Genomic DNA, 13,875 nt, shown 5'->3' with positions numbered 1-13,875 from the left:
AATGTTATTTTGTGCAGTGGTTGTGAGGGATATATTACAATTCATCAGGATGCATTTTATTTTTTGGTACCGGTATTTGCTCATTTTCAAAACATGAGTTGTACCGGTAGTGGCTCCAGCACCATTTACCATTTACATATACAATAGTATTCACATATATTTATTGACATTTATTTAAAATTATTTACACTCCTTCAAATACATTTACTTATTTTTATGTATTTATATGTTTATATTTATTTACATACATTTATACACCATCTATATGTCACAAGTCAATAGGTAATTTAATAATGCAAAAATGTATAGCTCCACTGTCCCAAAGCATTTCAACTTTTACTGTTCTGTGTAGTTAGGTTTTTACAGTAGTTCTTTATACCATTTCCTGAAAGATAAAGCTCATCAAAATTAAATCAATATTTTATATGGAATCCTGGCCACAGTAAGGACTCTGTACAAGTTCTGAATGGTTCTGACTTAGGGCTAGTGTACATGACCACATTTTCGGTCCAAGTGCGATCGAACAAAGCATTGGATCGTACCAATGTTATTCTATGTAACCGTGATTTAGGTGTCAAGTTCCTGCCGCTGCACAGGGGGAATCTCGAACCATGTCCGCTGCGGTCTCCTATTCTTCTCCAGCCATAGTGGAACCTGCTCAGCGGAGACGTCGGTCCCAGCGCCTGGCTCGGACAGATACTGCACGTTTGGTTACTACTGCCCTTCCAGGTTCAGCCATTATAACCAGTACTGTTCGGCGGCAAGCAGGCGCTCTTGGGACTAAGTCCTGCTTTTCTCCTTCTGAGCATGCCCAAAAGAAGACCTCTCATTGGAGGTCGAAGGTCACACGCTCAGGTCCTGTAGCAGCTCCTATTGGTCCACTATTATTCCATGTGCACAGCGTGACTCTGAGTCAACAGAGCTCATTTTCATTTCACACGGGGTGAAGTTTGACCCACGTGTGAGCTCAGTGTCCATCCGCCATTACTTTGCAGTATCTCTCCACGGTGGACCCCGGGCTGAGAACGCACCTCATATCAATCACTCTATTACTTGGTGCATTCCGCTAGCCCTAACAGTATACTAGCGCCAGGGTCTCGCTAATAATGCGGATGAACAGCAGGTTCTGCAGCACATCCAGCAGCTGATGGGCAGGTTGGCGGCTCTCGAGCGCACAACCTCAGCTGTGGATGTTACTGCCATAGCTGTTCAGGCTGCTAGCATGGCTGCAGCAAATTTGGCCACTGCCACCCCTGTTCCAACCTTATCTCGCCTCCCGCTGCCAGATAAATACTCTGGTGATAGTAAATCTTGTAGGGGTTTTGCAAACCAGTGCGCAATACACTTCGAGCTCCTGGCTGCACGTTTTCCCACAGACTGGGCAAAGGTGGGATTCATTATACCTCTCCTGTTGGACAGGGCGTTGGAGTGGGCTACGCCGCTGTGGGAGCGTGGTGATCATGTGGTGCAGAGTGCTCCGCTGTTCTTTAGCACTCTGAAGCAGGTCTTTTTAGGACCTCGAGTCACCCATGATATGGCGCTCCTCCTACGGGCAAACTCCCTCTATGCCAAGTTGGAGAAGTGTGTGTTTGAGCAGGAGTCTTTGCCTTTGCTGGGCTATATCATCTCAGCCCAAGGATTGGCTATGGATACCGCCAAGATACAGGCTGTTATGGACTTGCAGGAACTCCATTCTCTCAAAGCGGTGCAGCGCTTTATGGGGTTCATCAACTATTATTGCCAGTTCATTCCTCACTTCTCAACTTTGGTAGCTCCTCTGGTTGCCCTCACCAAGAAGGGAGCAAATCCCAAACTGTGGTCGGAGGAGGTCTCCAAGGCCTTCCTCTCTATTAAGTCCCACTTTGCTAGCGCTCCCATTCTACATCGCTCCGATGTAGATAAACCATTCATAATGGAGGTGGATGCCTCATCTGTCCGTGCTGGAGCAGTCCTATTCCAAAAGGATGCTCAAGGTCGGAAGCATCCTTGCTTCTTTTTCTCTAAAACCTTCACACCAGAGAGGAATTATTCCATTTGGGATAGAGAGTTGCTAGCTATGAAGTTGGCCATCTTGGAGTGGAGACACCTCCTGGAGGGGGCTCGGTTTCCCTTCCAAGTTTATACCCACCACAAAAATTTGGTTTACTTGCAGACTGCCCAGCAGCTAAATTCTCGCCAGGCTAGATGGTCCTTGTTCTTCTCCCATTTCCACTTCACTCTCCATTATCTTTCTGGGGAGAAGAATATCCGTGCCAACGCTCTCTCCCGCTCCATAGTATCATCAGTGGAGGAGGAGGAGCCTTGGTTAATTGTCCCTTTGGAAAGTCTGAGGATTGTAACCCCAGTTTCGCTAGAGTCTGTGCCCCGGGCAAGACTTTTGTGCCATCTAATTTGCGACCAGAGGTCCTCTCTTGGGCTCACTCGTCCAGGGTGGGTGGCCATTTTGGGACTAAGAGGATATCTGAGCTTCTGGCGAGGACGTACTGGTGGCTGCATATGGCCTGTGACGTCGGAGACTATATTCGGGCATGTGTCTCCTGCGCCAAAAATTGGTCTCCTCGGCAACGGCCTGCTGGGCTACTTTACCCCCTGCCAGTGGCAGACTGGCCCTTGGAGATGGTCGGGATGGAGTTTGTGGTGGCTGACCCAAGTCTCATATCGTTATCTGGGTAGTCACCGATCATTTTTTTTAAAATGGTGCACTTGGTGCCGCTTCCACAGTTACCTTCTTCACGGGTCTTGGTGGAGTTGTTCATTAAACATGTTTTCCGTCTACATGGCATGCATGACAAAATTTTCAATGACCGGAGTCCCCAGTTTGCGTCTCGGTTTTGGAGAGAGTTCTGTCGTTTACACAGCATTGAGCTGAATCTCTCTTCTGCGTACCATCCTGGGACGAATGGGTTGGTAGAGAGGGTCGGCCAGACTCTGGTCACATACCTATGACATTTTGTCTCCGCCAGGCAGGATGACTGGGCATATTTGTTACCTTGGACGGAATTTGCTTTGAACAACGCTGTAGCCAACTCCACTGGACAGACTCCATTTCTCCTTAATTACGGCCAGCATTCGTGTGTCCCTGTGTCCATGCCCGTGTCATCCACCGATTCTAGGGTGGCAAACTTGGCGGTGGAGGCACGTGACATTTGGGACTGCACACAGGATGCCATCCGGGCCTCCAAGGAGAGAATGAGGGTCTCTGCCAATGCACACCGGCGCCCCACTCCGACCTTTGCTCCTGGCGACTTAGTGTGGCTCTCCACCCGTAACATCAAACTGCGAGTTGAGTCCACTAAGTTTGCGCCTCACTACATAGGCCCTTTCATGGTTCTGGAACAGGTTAACCCTGTGGTCTACCGTTTGGCTATTCCTCCGTGCCTTGGTATCACCAACACTTTTCATGTATCCCTCTTAAAGCCCATCTATCTGTCCCGGTTTTCCGAGTCATTTGCCAGGACATCGGGTTCATCCACGGATGAGTACGAGGTGAACTCTATCTTGGAGTGGAAGGTGGTAAGTGGCAAAAAATACTATCTGGTGGACTGGAAGGGCCACGGCCCAGAGGACAGAACCAGGGAACCTGTGGAGCACATTTGGGCTCCGCTGCTCATTGTAGCCTTTGAACGTAGCAAGGCCCAAGGAGGGGGCTCTAGGAGGGGGGGTAATGTTAGGTGTCGAGTTCCTGCCTCTGCACAGGGGGAATCTCGAACCATGTCTGCTGCGGTTTCCCATTCTTCTCCAGCTGCAATGGAACCTGCTCAGCAGAGACGTTGGTCCCAGCGCCTGGCTCGGACAGATACTGCACGTTTGGTTACTGCTGCCCTTCCAGGTTCAGCCATTATAACCAGTACTGTTCGGCGGCAAGCAGGCGCTCCTGGGACTAAGTCCTGCTTTTCTCCTTCTGAGCATGCCCAAGGGAAGACCTCTCATTGGAGGTCGGGGGTCACACACTCAGGTCCTATAGCAGCTCCTATTGGTCCACTAGGAAGGTCATGGAGAGCTACTACTATAAAAGGTTCTGCGAACGCACCTCGTATGAATCTCTCTATTACTTGGTATGTTCCGCTAGCCCTAACACCGTGCACATGTCCAATTATTGGATCACACTCAGCCATGCAATTCAATGAGTCCATGGAAAACATCGGACTGCACTCAGATGACATCCCATCTTCTGAGAAAATTGTATCACACTTTGCTCACCTTAGCACAATCGGCCCCATTCTCTCGGATGAGAGAAAATACAGTTGTGCGACCCTAGCCTTATACTGAGCTGTAAGAAGGCACTGCTTTTCATGTGCATTCATCTGAATGTTTCTAAATTTGTGCCCAAAAGTTAAAAAACAACATCTGAGTTTCTGTGGTAGCAAATATAATACAGAAAAGAGAAAGGCGCATTACTTTTTAATAGAAGAGGCTGCTACAGTTTATCTCATAATCTATACGGATTTCCCAATTTGGCGTCTACCCATTATTATAAGATTTAGGCGAGATGACTCAGATAAACCTCTGCCTCCAAGCTTAAATTAAGAAAACATCTGCAGACTTTACCATTGTTTTATATTTTTGCCAATAAATTCAGTCCTAACCCACAGTTTAGCATAAAAGACTTCGAAGTATATAAGTGAGCATGGAAGAAGTTGTGTTGTGCCACTAAGGATGAGTGCTAAACCCTTTAGCCTGCATCTACAATTTACTCTATGAACTGATCTACAGATTCCAAAAATTCTCTACAGACCTATATATGATTATTATAGCATATCCCTATATATATATATATATATATTCACCGTATATTTTTTTCATATGCTCAATCTGACCAAGTTTCTGCTTTGGCATATCACCCATATGTGATCAGATAATATAAAAGATGAGAAATTCAGGAATTTATGTAAATGATACAATGGTGTTGTCAAGATTCCCACAAGAGGGGTACAAAAGTGATGATGCATCAGGTGAATATCCTTTGCTTCCATTGCATCATGTTTCTTAGTGTGGTTTCAAAGAAACATGTGTACACGTTACTTCTGCATGTGACCACTGCACTTATATTAACACTGTCACATTTTGCACTTCTTTTTCTTCTATCATCTTTCTATTTTTGTTTTTGTTTTTGTTTTGCATTTTCCACCTTTTGTCATCTAACAACCCATACAATTACCACTGTGCCATCAATAATACCAGACTCAGCTGATTTGGTTTTCCTCATTGATGGCTCAAACAATGTTGGACGCTCGGGATTCAACAGCATTCGTGACTTCTTGGTGAATTATGTGGAAAGGCGGTTGGAGGTTGGAAGGAGCCGGATCCAAGTGGGAGTGGTACAATTTAGTGATGATGTCAAAATAGAATTCACTCTGGATGAGCATACTAGCAAACGTGAACTTATTAGTGCCATGAAGAGCCTACAGTTTGCTGGTGGAGAAGAGTCAAATCTGGGGGCTGCTGTCGAATATGTGGTGGAGCAGTTGTTTAGCTCTGCTGGTGGCAGCCGAAGGGAAGAAGGAGTTCCACAGTCACTGGTGGTGATCACTGGTGGTCCAGCAAATGATGAGTTGAGAGATGCTGCCAATGCTTTGAAACTTAACAGTATCATCACGTTTTGCATTGGCGTGGCAAGGGCAGACACCAACGAATTGCAACAGATTGCAACTGATGACAGCTTTGTATTTACTACATCCCAGTTCCAGGCTATAGGTCAAATGGAGGCTCAAATTGTTCCTTACATTGCTGGGGTAGCTCAAAGGACCATAGTCTTACAGCCCCCAACTATTATAACTGAAGGTATGTAGGACGTATGGTTGAATTTTGGTAGATTCTTCTGGAGTCTTAGAATAAGGAAAAAACAATGTTGTAAAATGTGAGGCCATTAGATAAAATATATGTATGAAGAACCAGTGTAAAGTTTTTACAAATAAACAATATTAAAATTTTAGTTAAATTTGTAGCACAGAGAAGAAAAGATAGCAAAGAGTAACAAATTTATAATAGAGCCCAATTCCTCGTTATATTGGTGTGGACTATTCAAACATACAATGGTCATCCCAAAGCAGATATTTTTGGCAGACCTATTGGAAATCCTATAAATTTTTAATTGGCTGAGCCAAAAAGTGCAATGATCCAGTAAATGAATGTGTCCTATGGCATATACCAAGGGGGACAGAGTCATGGACGCACATTCACTATCCATTAAAATAACGGAGAAATACCCTCCCATTACCTTCCTTCAGATCTTCTGTTGGACTGTTATGGAAAGTGATTTCTTTTTTTTGCTTCCCCTGAGAATGGGAAATTTCACCTGCCCATTCTTGAGACCCCAAAATGACCCTTCTTCTACAACATTTACTATGTGGACAAACATGTGCTAAGTGCATAGCCTGCAATAGGTTGATTGAAAAATAGGAGTACAAATTGATCAAACCTCTAAAATTTTTCCATCCAAATCAGCCTATGTTGCTGGACCATAGAAGAAATAGCACGATGTACTGTGTAGGGGAAATATCTGACCCTAATATAATGGTAGGAGTTTTAAAGTTGCTCCTATTTGTGACACTGTACAATGAACTATGGTCCCATGTACTTTTGTGCTATTTAGAGATAAGCACATTTTTTGAGTGGAATTCGATTCTCTTCAAATTGTATAAAAATATCTATTCCACGTAACATAGATTTTTTGCAATTCGCTTCCCACAAATTCTACAAAATGGAGGCCAGCTGTAGCCTTCATCCTGCTGAACCATAAAGGGCAAGTCAAACGGTTGAAAAAAAAAAAGAACACTCACTTTACCATTCATCTCTTTCACCGACCCTGTGGCCCTCTGTCCGGTTCTCAGTGCTATGATGTACAAGTACAGTTACCTCCAAAGCTTAATGGACCCAGAAACCATGCCACGGATTAAAGGTTACAAAAGAGAATACCTGTGATGGGGAAGGGAAAAAGAAGAGGCGCCGAGGACCATACGGTAGGCTAACTTTGCTGCAAATCGAATTTCCCTGTAAAATATGGACGATTTGGCAAATTTGAAAGGAAATAAATTTGTGCTTGCATACTTATATTTTTACATCTAGGCTTGTTCTTAAAATACAACATAGATCATACAGTAGATAATCCACAGAATAGATGTTATTGACCGTTGGCTAGCATGGAAACTAGAGATGAGCGAATCTGAAGAGATCGAACTCACTATTTTGTGCCAATTTTACTGGAAAATTTGATTTGCAGCAAATTTCTACTCCTAAAGAAGAAATAAAAGCCAGCTCACCCGTGATGCATAAACCAATCTTCGGGAGCACTGACCCGCTGTGTCCAGGCGTATAAAGTCCAAAAAAGAAGAGAATGTCCAGCTTCACCAAATCCATAAAAAAGAATTTTCTTATTCACAAACTTTGAATATAGAGGATACAGACTTCGGCACGGACCATATGGGTTTGAATCCGGAGATTCTTACCCATATGGCTTGTGCTGAAGTCTGTATCCTCTATGTTCAAAGTTTGTGAATAAAGAAAACTCTTTTTTACGGATTTGGCAAAGCTGGACATTCTCTTCTTTTTTAAATCTCTACTCTACGGTATAGTAACCATAAAATGTAGAAAACAAACCACAACTAATACCTCATCGCAAACCCCAATGTCCACCGTATGGTCCTCTATTTACCGCGATGATCTGCATCTTTATGTTAGGCCAGGACTCAAATCAAAAGGTCACTGCGTGCACCGTGAGATCACAGCGTTGCAGTAACTTTATAACGAGCATATACAGAGACATTCCAGGCGTATTCGCAGCTAGGTCACCATTTTGCTGAATTTGCACGTAACGAATTGCAAAAAAAAAATTGGATTCTGGAGACCTCAGATTTTTGTAAAACATGATTCAAATTCAATTCCTCTTGAATAAATTCATCCAAAGCTAATGGAAACCATACAGGGTTCTTCTTACCTCCCATAGTATAACCTAAATATTTCTGCTTGTAAAAGTAGTTATTCCAAAAATAATAAATAAATGTTATTCACTGATATATTTATGAACATTGAATCTATAATTTTGTTGTATTTCTTTACCATTGTAATGGTATATGTTATATTCATTAATAACAACTCTACAATTTATATTAAAAGTAATGTCACTTGGTTGTAGTAAATTTCATGCGTTTTTTTTTCTTTCTAGTTACAGAAGTCAACAAGAGGGATATAGTGTTCCTGATTGATAGTTCCAGTGATTTGGGAGGGCCGAGCTATTCCGCAATTCGTGAATTCATTGTAAAACTAGTTAACAGGTTGGAAATTGGTCTTGATCTTATTAGAGTGGGATTGGCCCAGTACGGCAGAGATGTGAAGCCTGAATTCTACCTGAACACTTTTGGTGCTAAAAAAGATGTAATTGCTCATTTGAAAAAAATGAGGATTTTGAACACCACCCCTCTAAATACCGGTGCTGCTTTGAGCAATATCCAGAGAAATTTCTTTACTGCATCTGCAGGAAGTCGAGTGGATGAAGGAATCCCCCAGCTCCTAGTTGTCATCACTGGTGGGAGATCAAGAGATGACATTAGTCAGGCATCACAGGACCTTAAAAGAGCAGGAATACTGACGTTCTCAATAGGGTCCAAGAACGCAGAGGACAGCGAGCTCCAAGATATTGCCTTTGACTCCACTTTGGTTTTCAAGCCAGCAGAATTCAAGCAGGTTCCTCTACAATCCTTATTGCCCCAGGTGCTTGCCCCTTTGAGAACCCTTACAGGGGTTGTGATTACTGAAGGACCAACTGAAGGTAAGAATTCACAGAAATAATGTAATGGATTTGTTTTAGTACTTTTTATTGGATGTCCAATATTTAATTATTGTGCTCGCTATTTTTCTCATGTTTTTGCTTTAAGACTAAAGAACATCGGTAGTGCTGACCATGTGCAGCCAATTTAACATTAAATACCTTTAATTTTAATATTCAGCATCAACTGAAAGGGGAAATCCAGTCAAAATAAAATATCAGAGGGGCATTTTTACTTATAGTTCCCTTTTAAAGTGAATGTGAATATTTAACTATACTTTAGGGGGGAAAATAATTACGGAAAAAAACATCCAACAAAAAAACTAGCTTTGTTTCCTATGGCAAGTAATGCAACATTAATTTTTCTTGAGTATATCGAAGCTGAATTCTGCTTGGTGTCTATTGGTATAAAGCTACTTTTGCTGTTACTCTGTTTTTGATAAATGAGACTCCATATTGTTTTAGGTCTAACATTCTGTGCTTTTAATTTTCAGAATATATTACTAGAGGGTTTGCAAACCTGTTTCTCTGATACATCTAAAGTATAAGGGCTCTTTCAGATGTTCTTGCAAATTGGTCCAATTTCGGACCTTGGCTCTCCTGACCTGAGCGTGTCATTTTAATAGAAATATAAAAAGCTGCCATGCTGCGATCCCAAGACCTATGGCTAGTCCAAGCATTGTGGTCCAAGATTGGACTGATTTGCATTGACGTCTACATGAGCCTTTAGTTTGGCTGCCTACAGTATCTGCTCGGAAGACCTTAAAAAGTTTTATTATTGGGTTTAATGAGTTTGTCCAGCCAGAAAAAAATTTGTTTAAATGTGTTTAAAATGCCAATTTACACAACTTAGTCATATACTTTTATTATGTTATCAGCCATGGCATTACAATTTTATAGCTCATTCAGCACAAAAAAAACTTTCCCATGTTAGTACATAACAATGGATGGATGCAGTTGAACCAATTCCCTTCTCTGTCACTGTTGATGAAGAGCCAAAGAAATGGATGTGGCTTAGCTACTGAACCAAGCTTGACAGCCCCAGCAGTATATTACTAAGTATATAAAAATTTGGAATGCCAAAGGAAGAAGGAAAAGCAGTTTGACTGCTGTACTGCTGGTAAATAAATATTCCAAAAGTGTGGTATGGTGAATTGTGCAGTTTAATCATTTATGTGTTTCGAGGTCGTATGGACTTCCTCAGGAGATCCACAATGCTACTGGCATTGTGGGCTCCTGAGGAAGAAGTCCATACAACTTCAAAATGCATAAAGAATTAAACTAGTCTCTAACATCATGTCCTCCCTCTATCTGAAACTGAACCTGTCTAAAACTGAACTCCTTGTGTTCTCTCCCTCTAATAACCTACCTTTGCCTGACATTGCCATCTCCGTGTGCGGTTCCACCATTACTCCAAAGCAACATGCCCGCTGCCTTGGGGTCATACTTGATTCCGAGCTTTCATTCACCTCCCACATCCGATCACTGGCTCGCTCTTCTTATCTGCATCTCAAAAACATTTCTAGAATTCGCCCTTTTCTTATTTTCGACTCTGCAAAAACTCTTACTGTTTCACTTATTCATTCTCGTCTGGACTATTGTAACTCTCTACTAATCGGCCTCCCTCTTACCAAACTCTCCCCGCTCCAATCTGTCCTGAATGCTGCAGCCAGGATCATATTCCTCACCAACTGTTACACCGATGCCTCTACCTTGTGCCAGTCATTACACTAGTTACCCATCCACTCAAGAATCCAGTACAAAACTACTACCCTCATCCACAAAGCACTCCATGGCTCAGCACCACCCTACATCTCCTCTCTGGTCTCAGTCTACCACACTACCCATGCCCTCTGCTCCGCTAATGACCTCAGGTTAGCATCCTCAATAATCAGAACCTCCCTCTCCCATCTCCAAGACTTTACACATGCTGCGCTGATTCTTTGAAATGCACTACCTAGGTTAATACGATTAATCCCCAATCCCCACAGTTTTAAGCGTGCCCTAAAAACTCATTTGTTCAGATTGGCCTACCGCCTCAACGCATTAACCTAACTATCCCTGTGTGGCCCATTAAAAAAAAAAAAAAACATAATCAGGTTCCTCGCATCATGTTCTCATACACTTTATGCAGTTAATAGCCCTCTGTGTCTGTACTGCTACATACTTAGGCAGTTAACTGGTTCAGGCAGCTTTACATGAACACCTGAGCCTTACACTATGGCTGATCCGACTAACTAAAGCAATTGTTACCATCCACCTCTCGTGTCTCCCCTTTTCCTCATAGTTTGTAAGCTTGCGAGCAGGGCCCTCACTCCTCCTGGTATCTGTTTTGAACTGTGTTTATTGTTATGCTGTAATGTCTATTGTCTGTACAAGTCCCCTCTATAATTTGTAAAGTGCTGCGGAATATGTTGGCGCTATATAAACAAAATTATTATTATTATCATTAACTAGTAGATTTACTATACCACACTTTTGGAATATTTATTTACCAGCAGTTAATCCTCTTTTTCTTTTGGTGTACTGCGCTGGAATTATTTTAACTTGCAGCAGCTGGACATTCTTATGAGCCATTTATAGAGTTGTTCTTCTCACAACCAAAGAGGTCGAGCGAATATTGCAACACTAATGCCACATGTATTGGGTTAACGCTCTGTAGCACATTTTTTATCCCATAGCCTATTTTAACTATTTAAATAAGCATTTTAAACACATTGAATAAGTTTTTTCTTAATCTTGTAGGACTCCCTTTAATTTGTATGAAGTAAGCCCCTAGGTCACCCCCAGTGGGCTGAAGGCTTCCAAAATGTTATCATTTAACTATTTGACTTTCCAAGAATTTTGGAGATTAATTGCAGAATATTTGAACTAAAACTCAGCAAAGATGCATTATAAAATGAATCAGCACACAATTTGTTGGAGTTAATTAGTTCGACTGATTTGATGACCCGAACACTGAGCTGTTTCGGCTACTTTCCCACTTTTAACAATAGGAACTGTTTTCCCAAGGAAAATTACATTTGCTTTCATGTTTCTTTTTAGCATAATATATGCAGATATACAGAGAATATGTGAGCTGACTGAAACAGATAGACTGGAATAGTCAATACACACTGTTGGTCAACTTATTTCATTTGGAGCTATAAGGTTTTCTTAACAGAGTCGTATCCGGCTTCCATGTGAACTAACCATGTATTGATAAAAACTAAGTCAGATCCTATCACGGGAAATCAGAAAATCCATAAATAAAAACTTTTGGAGAGGTTTTCCTGCTTTCTTCTTACAGCTGCATTAAAATTGTTATATCCATGTACAACTACCAATATCATGTAGCTGGGGCCATATTTACCATCATCAGGGTTGACCCTTGGTAAGTATTTTTATGAACCAATCATCAACATTGCTGTGTGACAGATCTGTGTTGTATGGATCTGTAACATGGTGCCGTATGAGACTATATTGTGCCTCTGAGTTCATCTGCAGGCACACAGACTTTTCTTTTCTCAAGGATTCCCTGAGAGTCCCCAAGGAGAAAAGGTACCTTTACACATAACGATTTCGTTAACGATATCGTTGCAACGTCATGCTTTTTGTGACGTAGCAACGATATCGTTAACGAAATCGTTATGTGTGACAACGACCAACGATCAGGCCGCTGCTGGGAGATCGTTGGTCGTTGGGGAATGATCAGGACCTTTTTTTGGTCGCTGATCACCCGCTGTCATCGCTGGATCGGTGTGTGTGATGCCAATCCAGCGATGTGTTCACTTGTAACCAGGGTAAATATCGGGTTACTAAGTGCAGGGCCGCGCTTAGTAACCCGATATTTACCCTGGTTACCATTGTAAAAGTAAAAAAAAAAAAAAAACACTACATACTCACATTCCGATGTCTGTCACGTCCCCCGGCGTCAGCTTCCCTGCACTGACTGTCAGCGCCGGCCGTAAAGCAGAGCACAGCGGTGACATCACCGCTGTGCTCTGCTTTACGGCCGGCGCTGACACAGTCAGTGCGGGAAGCTGACGGCGGGGGACGTGACAGACGTCGGAATGTGAGTATGTAGTGTTTTTTTTTTTACTTTTACAATGGTAACCAGGGTAAATATCGGGTTACTAAGCGCGGCCCTGCACTTAGTAACCCGATGTTTACCCTGGTTACCCGGGGACTTCGGCATCGTTAAAGACAGTTTCAACGATGCCGAAGTTGTTCCCCTGATCGTTGGTCGCTGGAGAGAGATGTCTGTGTGACAGCTCCCCAGCGACCACACAACGACTTACCAACGATCACGGCCAGGTCGTATCGCTGGTCGTGATCATTGGTAAATCGTTTAGTGTAACGGTACCTAAAGTCTACGAAGTCTCTTGTGTGCCGCGGAGATGGTCTCTCTTAGAAACTATGCTTCACGTAGAGAATACAGGGCCTTGTAAAAGCACAGTAGATCGGCACCTGGAGTGTCTACAGAAGAACTGTATGGACACTGGGTCATTAGGTCTTGGGTCTGTGTACGCAGATATGCTGTGTACCCGGACTCTTAAAGGAGTATTTTCCCTTTAAATAAAAATATAGTAATAAATAAAGACCTTGCATTTGCTTCTGTCATATTGATTAAAAATATTTCATTTCCTGTAAAGTGATGGCCTATGCCTATAAGGGTTGTCACCCAGATCGAGTGAAAACAATAAATGCTTCAATACATAAACAGACTTTATATCTCAGTGGTCTATGAAAGTGACTAATCCGGCAGTTCTCATAATGGCTTCCATATTGGTCAAATGACAGCTTTCCTCGACACAGAAAAAAAACTTGAATATAATGTATATCAATGTGACAGAAAATGACAAAAAAAGACTTATAGCGATAATTCCCTTTATTTAAAGACATTTTTATCTGTTGGGAAAACTGCTCTTTAAAGGATAACCGTGGTTTTCATTTTTATGTTGTAAATCAATAGTACACAATGATAGATGATGATGATAGAAAATGATGATAGAAAATATTGTACTATATCTTATCAGAGAAATCTACTTTTTTCTCCTTCTGGACTGATCATTCATTCTCAATTCACAGGTAAAATCTGTATTCAATCAAGATTGTTACATCACTGAGATAGG

At 42.1% G+C, this 13,875-nt stretch overlaps 1 protein-coding gene across 7 annotated transcripts in view; it reads left to right on the top strand.

The window, feature by feature from the left end:
- COL6A3 (collagen type VI alpha 3 chain) overlaps positions 1-13,875 on the top strand; it is a 158,057-nt gene that overhangs the window by 63,443 nt on the left and 80,739 nt on the right. For 6 of the 7 annotated variants that reach the window (XM_069733331.1, XM_069733329.1, XM_069733328.1 and 3 more), the window contains exons 3-4: positions 5,182-5,781; positions 8,162-8,764. In XM_069733331.1, coding sequence (XP_069589432.1) covers positions 5,182-5,781; positions 8,162-8,764 — 1,203 coding nt within the window. The remainder of the gene's footprint in view (positions 1-5,181; positions 5,782-8,161; positions 8,765-13,875) is intronic. The other variant, XM_069733332.1, reaches the window with a different exon arrangement.

The sequence above is a fragment of the Ranitomeya imitator genome, chromosome 7, assembly GCF_032444005.1.
Source record: "Ranitomeya imitator isolate aRanImi1 chromosome 7, aRanImi1.pri, whole genome shotgun sequence".
In the NCBI taxonomy this organism is placed as follows: domain Eukaryota; kingdom Metazoa; phylum Chordata; class Amphibia; order Anura; family Dendrobatidae; genus Ranitomeya; species Ranitomeya imitator.
This window is presented reverse-complemented; position numbering and strand designations above follow the sequence as displayed.